Genomic DNA, 7,533 nt, shown 5'->3' on the forward strand with positions numbered 1-7,533 from the left:
GCATACACACAGGAGAGAAGCCTTATAGCTGTAATCAGTGTGGGAAGAGCTTCAATCACTCAGGAGTCCTGACTAGACACCAACGCATACACACAGGAGAGAAGCCTTATAGTTGTGATCAGTGTGGGAAGAGCTTCAATCATTCAGGTACCCTGAGTGAACACCAACGCTTACACACAGGAGAGAAGCCTTACAGCTGTGATCAGTGTGGGAAGAGCTTCAATCACTCAGGACACCTGACTATACACAAACGCTTACACACAGGAGAGAAACCTTACAGCTGTGATCAGTGTGGGAAGAGCTTCAGTCAATCAGGAGACCTAACAGTACACCAGCGCATACACACAGGAGAGAGGCCTTATAGCTGTGATCCGTGTGGGAAGAGCTTCAGTCAATCAGTACACCTGACTATACACCAGCGCATACACACAGGAGAGAAGCCTTACAGCTGTGATCAGTGTGGGAAGAGCTTCAATCGTTCAGGATACCTGACTACACACCAGCTCACACACACCGGAGAGAAACCTTACTCCTGTCTATGTGGAAATAGTTTTGCTCATTCAGGGTCACTGAAAAAACACCAGAAATCACAAAAATGTTTTCTTTCATCTCCCTCCTCTTCGGCAGCGGTTCCAGATCCCTAAATAAAGTTTCAATAGAAAACATCTTGTAAAGAGTCATCCATTTCCCATTCTCTAACAGTTTACTAAGTCTGATTACCATGGTAACCTGTGTAGCATAATATGCAGCTCTGGATCCATATGTATCAAGTGTCTTGGAGTAGGAGTGCTGTGTGTGTGTGGTGGAGTGGGGTGTTCAGAGCTGTATCTTATTTAATTAATTCCTTTTATCCTTTAAATAATAATAGAATAATGTTTCAACAATATTAGGTGTGTATTCATGCATTCAGTAGATCAATATATTAAATCCATTATCTGCTCAACCACATCTGCTTCTCACTTCTTTTATATGTTATTTTATATGGACCAGAGGCCTCTTCTGGAATAAGTATGCTCCAAAAAGATCTAGACATATTTATTGTAAAACCCTTTACCAGGTTTTAGTGCAGCTGATGGGACATACAGAAGAATGCTGCTATAGGAAATGTAGTTGTGTTTCTCATCCTCTGTCTCTCTGGCTTCATGTGGTTCAGGTGAGCATTTTTCTAAAGACTTATCTTTCACTTTATCAGTTTGATTGTTATTCAATGACTGATTCATTAATCTGATTCATTAATTAAAAAACATGAAGAAAGCCTCCAAATCTGACAAGGGTCACAGCAGGGAGTGGACAGGTGAGTTGAGGTCAAAATGTTTTTTTTTTCTTTCAGATCTTTTCATCAGTGCTCGATTAATTTTGCCTGGCACAGTGGAACCAATGGAATCGTCCCAAGGTATGTTTATCTGTCTTTTCTCCTCTCCGGGGAGACTCAGTCCAGTGTATGACAACGTCTCAGGCAGCACAGACGAGCAGGGTGACGTTCACTATGCCAATGTCCACCTATCTTGCTCCAATAACCAGGAAGTGCGTCTGTACTCCACTGTCCAACCTCCTCAACCCCAGAAAGGGGATGAGGATGTCCAGTACGTTGTTGTGAAATTCAACCTCCCCAGTGCTGCTACTCGGTGAGCAGGTCCAGCTATTACAACATCTCAAGAGGATTTTGAAATGAGATGGTACTTGTGCTTGACATGTTGGAATGCATACAATACTTGTATGTAATGCAGACCAGCAGTTGTTTCGTTTAAATTGATTAACATCTAGATGATTACTTAAAATGAGACCCTAGAAGTGAAGATTGATGATGACGTAGCGTCTCCTTTCATAACAGACCCCCGGCACAAGAAGCTGAGGAACACTCTGTGCTCGATACCACAGTCAACAAACCCAGAACCAAGAAGACCACAACCAACAGACCTGAATACAAGATGATCTTTGATGCGTCCCAAATGGTACCTCTAGTGCACTATGTAGGGGATAGGGTCTAATTTTGGATGCACTCTGAACACAAGATGACTCTGCCTGGGATTCAATCAAAGTTCCATACTGAACTTGCATTTGAAAGGTAATAACGATTGTAATCATCAGGGAAATTGTCTTTTAAAGCTGTGTTGTCGGCGGCTCAGAAGAAAGAAGTCTTTCTATTTTTGTTACTTTTTATTATTAAAAATAGGGTCTACTATAGGGTTTAATATAGTATACTATTGGGTTTAATATAGTATAATATAGGGTCTACTATAGGGTTTAATATAGTATACTATTGGGTTTAATATAGTATACTATAGGGTCTACTATAGGGTTTAATATAGTATACTATTGGGTTTAATATAGTATACTATAGGGGCTACTATAGGGTTTAATATAGTATACTATTGGGTTTAATACAGTATACTATTGGGTTTAATACAGTATACTATAGGGTCTACAATAGGGTTTAATATAGTATACTGTGTGGCTTTCACAAGGGCGGTAGTAGCACTGGACTTTGGTAGGTAGGCATACTGATTTGTGCACTCAGATAAAACTGTTGGCATTAGTTATTTTTTTTTTTTTTATTAAGCTCTCCTGGATTTTTCCAAGGCATGAGGTTTGACTGGAGGCCCATCTCTCTCTCTCGTTGTACATGGTTTTGACACTAGGTAAGGGACACACATTGGCAATCTTCCAGGCAGCAGGAACAGTCCCCGGCCAGTAGGAGGTGTTAACAATGTGTGTCATGACAGGTGCTAGATCTTCTGCATGCTCTTTATGTAGCCAGGCTGGAATGCCAACAGGCCCACACGCTTCAGTGGGTTCAGTCTGGTTAGAGCTTGCTTTATCTGGCTAATGCAGCACAGCTCAACCTGCCTTGTAGGCATGGGGAGGGGGAAGGTGGCAAGAGGTGTGGTGCTTGTGTAACAGATGTATAATGTACTCTCCATGCGTTGTGTTTTCTCAAAATAAACGGCCAGTGGTCCCAGTTGAGCATCATTTATTTCTGTTGTTAAATGGGAAACAGCACGTTAGTTGTGCAGGGCTTAACAGTATTGATGGCTGTCGATGGCAAAATCCCTTGCATCACATTTTCCTACTGGGCGAACAAAATACAAAAATACAATACAAAATATAACATGTGTAAATACCTGTTGTTAAATGGGAAACGTTAGTTGTGCAGGGCTTAACAGTATTGATGGCTGTCGATGGCAAAATCTGTAGCATGAAGACAACTGTGTTAGCAGTGGCTTATGTGACCATGACATCGGTGTATGCCAGCTAACACACTTATTTACAGCAATCATATGCCAAAGCACATTCCAGAAAGCCCCTCAATCCCTAACAGGCACCATATACCCACACATGTATAAATCAGTAACGTACAGCAAACTTGTACACATTGTAAAATAGAAAACAGTATTCAGAACGCGACCTACCCCTTGCATCACATTTTTTGACCTGACGTTCGCGATCTCCCCCTATCTGCAAGCGGGGCCAATCACAACACACCTTATTATCATCAGAGTTGAACTAACCAATAAGAATGCTTGAACATTAAATACAAATTTCTTTAGAGGCAAGTGGAAACATAACCAACCCTGTTACACTTGTCCATGCTTCAGCAAATACATTAAAAACATCGTTGTCTTCAATTCCCTCGATCTGTTTTCTTTTGTCCCAGTCCTTTGTTAATGTAGTCCCACAATTCCTTAGGGGTTTTCTTATTTAGGTCCTGGGGCCTGTTGCACAAAACTAGGATAAGGGATTAAGCCAGGATATCTTGGTGATCCTGGCTCAATTGATCCGTAATCCGGGGCCTGTTGCACAAAAGTAGAATTAAGACATCCGGGATAAATGACTCAGCTGAGCTCAATGAAGCCAAAACATGTGCGTCCAGGCTTAATTGGTTGCACAAAGACCAAGCCAGGATGAGCAGACACGGATTCATTAAGCCAGGTGAAACCAATCCTGGATAGGTGCGCGCTCACGGCTCACTCAAATAGACCCCGCCACAGATCACAGATTAACTGATTTACCATGGCAACTAGAGCCGCGTACTTTTCCCCGTCGGAAGCACAAATCCTCATGGAGGCATACGAGGAGGTAAAATATATAATTAAGAAGAAAGGCAACACCGCCACAGTGATAAAGCAAAGAGAAAAAGCGTGGCAAAGTATTGCAGACCGCCTGAATGCGTAAGTAGTGCACAATTACACACTCACCGCTCCGCTGAAACATCACAATTACAATTCAAATATTTAATTCACATCTCCAAAAATGCAGTTGTACTGTAATTATGAAACGGTTAAATTTTTAATTGAAATGCACTGCAGATATGAGTGAAATTGTGTAAAGTAACTCCATCACACTGTATAAAGCTATGATAAATTTTTTGATATTTTTACTGAAAACAAGACAAAAATACCAAGTAATTTTTTGCAGTGTGACTCCATTAAATGTGTGTGTGTGTGTGTGTGTGTGTGTGTGTGTGTGTGTGTGTGTGAGATTAAACATGAACGGGCCAAAACGGACATGGCAGCAGGTCAAAATCAAATACAAGAACATTCTGCAGAATGGTATGGTCCCTGACTAATATTTAACAAAGCACAAGCATATATTGTACCCAGAAGGTGCCTGCTCACACATTGTCTGTACTGTTTTAGCAGTGAAAAAGAATACCCACAGACAAGGCACGGGTGGTGGGTCACCAAAGGCTGACCTTACCCCAGCAGAGGACATGGCCTTGGAGCTAAATAAAGGCAGGCCCGTCTTAGAGGGGATCCCTGGGGGGAAAGAGACGAGCATAGGTTCCTCCCAAGATGCCACCCGCTTCATTCAAGGTATGTCCTTCCATCTCTACATGGGATACAACCACATTCATATTGAATCAATTTGGACTGTCTGACTTTGGTTTACCTATTGCCTTGCAGTGTCTGGCAGCACTGTGTTCCTGTTAGAGCCACCAGCACAAGCACCAGACGATGCTGATCCAGTGAGTACTCCATCAAAGGCATACTGTAGGCCTGGCATGTCTTGTCTACTAGCTTCAATATGAATCCGATTAAATGTGATAGGGTGAAGGCCCCAGTGCAGCAGCAACAGCACATGATGGAGACGATGATGAGGAGGAGACCATCTCTCTGGATTCCAGAAGGCATGAGGTATCATGTTAAGACTGTGAAAGTACTATTTACTCTACAATGGTGAGGAGTCCTCATCAAAATCAAAAAATCTAATTTCTTTTACAGGACCCAGATGCTATACAGTGGGAAAACCAGCCTGGCAACATAGTGCGTATTAATAAAAGGACACCACATCCTGCCAAATTCCAGCTGCGCTAATTGTATTGTGTTCACAGAGCTCACAAGCTATCAGAAAGTTGTATGGCAACCACCTCCGGCGCCAAATAGAACTGGCAGACATAGACATTCAGTACAAGAAGAAAAAGATGGAAAATCTTGCACTGGAGTCCGAAATAAAAAGAGGACAATTAGGAAACTGGACCTTGAAATAAAAAAACTTGAGAGGGAGGTGAGATATGCCTTCAATGTACACTGTATGCTAACTGTAACACAAATGTATTAATCATTATTTTTCTTTCCTCCCCCAGCTCCAAGAAGATGACACAGCTCAAAATAAAAATTAGGTATATTCTCGTAAAGTCAAGTGAGCCATGACATATGAGCTCTTATTGTGAGCACACAGGACGGTGGCATCTTTCTAAGGTTTTTTTTATTTTCCCAGCAATCAGTACAACCAAGTCATCGTTATAAGGCATCGCCCTCTTTTGCCCACCCCCCCAGCACCAGGTGTGGCCACTAGCCTATATGAAGGCCCAAAATTGTGTGTTCCTTTCTGCTCTGACAATGGCATGCCCATTCGTGCGAGATGTGGTGGATGAAGAAGCACTTGTGCTGAGGAGAGCCTTCAGGCGAGAAAGGGTCTTCAGGGACCGGTTGGACCCACTGGCCTTCCCTGATGACCATCTATATGAAAGATACAGGTTTTCTGCAGATGGCATCAGGTATCTATGCAGACTACTGGGTCCCAGGATTAAGCACCGCACTGCACGGAGCCATGCACTGAGTGTGGAGCAAATGGTTTGTGTGGCCTTGCGCTTTTTTGCTAGTGGAGCCTTCCTGTACTCAGTGGGGGATGCAGAACAGCTGAACAAGGCCACAATTTGCCGCACAATAAGGAGTGTGTGTCTGGCTATCAAAGCATTAGCAGATGTCTTCATCTCCTTCCCTGGCCACAGAAGACTCTGTGACATCAAAGAGGAGTTCTATAGGATTGCAGGTAAGAGGATCTACAAATTACAGGACAACTGTTAACACATAGTAGGATACTCATTACTTTGTGTGACAGGTTTCCCCAATGTCATTGGTGCAGTGGACTGCACACACATAAGGATAAAAGCCCCCTCAGGTGCCCATGAGGCCGATTTTGTGAATAGGAAATCCTTTCACAGCATTAATGTTCAGGTGAACATAACTTTTTGATATTGTCCATTGACGAACACTCTGCATTGCCAGTGATGTGCATTGATTGGTGTAATATTCCTCATCTTATGATTTCAGATGGTCTGCAATGCTGACTGTGTGATCAGCAATGTTGTGGCAAAATGGCCTGGCTCAGTCCATGACTCCAGAATCTTTCGGGCCTCTGAAATCTATCAGTGCCTATCACAAGGTAAGCCACACAACCCCTATTTATAACCATCATGGCTGTGTCAAGAATATCACTGTGTTTATGAGGTAGTAATGATGAGATTTTGTGTTGACAGGTGAATTCTCTGGTGTGTTGCTGGGAGACAGGGGGTATGGCTGCCAGCCTTTTCTCCTGACACCTTTCACAGACCCCCAGGAAGCACAGCAGGCCTACAACCATGCCCATGCCAGGACCAGGGCCAGAGTTGAAATGACCTTTGGCCTCCTGAAGGCACGCTTTCACTGCCTTCACAAATTAAGGGTCAGCCCTGTTAGGGCATGTGATATTACTGTGGCTTGTGCTGTCCTCCACAATGTGGCCTGCCTGAGGAAGGAGAGGGCCCCCAGAGTGCCACCAGCCATGGACTGGGACAATCCGGCAATCTTCCCTGATGACGACAGTGGTCGGCTGCTGAGGGACCAATATGTGTTGAATTATTTTAGTTAGTATGTGTGCTTTCAATTTTGGTTAAATATGTCCTGCGGTGGCAGAGGAATTTGGGTTTTTTTGGGTTCGTTTTTTGACGAATTTGGCCTCTTATGATGTTTGTGCGGTATACTGTGTGTAATACAAGGCTGCAGGGAGGCTACTGCATCCATTCATTTGTCTGTTCAGTTGATGTGTATGGATTTGTCCTGCATTTATTTTAGTGTGCAGACATGCAGGGTGTGTTATATACAGACCTTTGAATGTGTATGTATCATTTTGTATAATATGCTTGGATTCTGTGCTTTCCATCTTGTAGAGTCACTGTGACTTCAGTTTCGAAAGGAGCTGATGGTTTACCTGCTTTGTTTTGTCCTTATTCAATAAAGGAACATAATGTTACACATTGTGTTTTTATATTCA

At 42.9% G+C, this 7,533-nt stretch overlaps 1 protein-coding gene across 2 annotated transcripts in view; it reads left to right on the forward strand.

Moving 5' to 3' along the window:
- The window catches only part of LOC139545058 (zinc finger protein 271-like), a 35,701-nt gene extending 28,168 nt beyond the window's left edge, over positions 1-7,533 (forward strand). The window contains exons 2-11 of one of the 2 annotated variants that reach the window (XM_071352451.1): positions 4,480-4,550; positions 4,638-4,814; positions 4,905-4,966; positions 5,049-5,135; positions 5,223-5,264; positions 5,333-5,505; positions 5,585-5,620; positions 5,719-6,273; positions 6,555-6,666; positions 6,761-7,533. In XM_071352451.1, coding sequence (XP_071208552.1) covers positions 4,487-4,550; positions 4,638-4,814; positions 4,905-4,966; positions 5,049-5,135; positions 5,223-5,264; positions 5,333-5,488 — 588 coding nt within the window. In that variant the 5' untranslated portion in view covers positions 4,480-4,486 and the 3' untranslated portion in view covers positions 5,489-5,505; positions 5,585-5,620; positions 5,719-6,273; positions 6,555-6,666; positions 6,761-7,533. Of the gene's footprint in view, positions 1-4,479; positions 4,551-4,637; positions 4,815-4,904; positions 4,967-5,048; positions 5,136-5,222; positions 5,506-5,584; positions 6,274-6,554; positions 6,667-6,760 lie in introns of both variants that reach the window. The other variant, XM_071352458.1, reaches the window with a different exon arrangement.

The sequence above is a fragment of the Salvelinus alpinus genome, chromosome 2 (assembly GCF_045679555.1).
Source record: "Salvelinus alpinus chromosome 2, SLU_Salpinus.1, whole genome shotgun sequence".
NCBI classification, from domain to species: domain Eukaryota; kingdom Metazoa; phylum Chordata; class Actinopteri; order Salmoniformes; family Salmonidae; genus Salvelinus; species Salvelinus alpinus.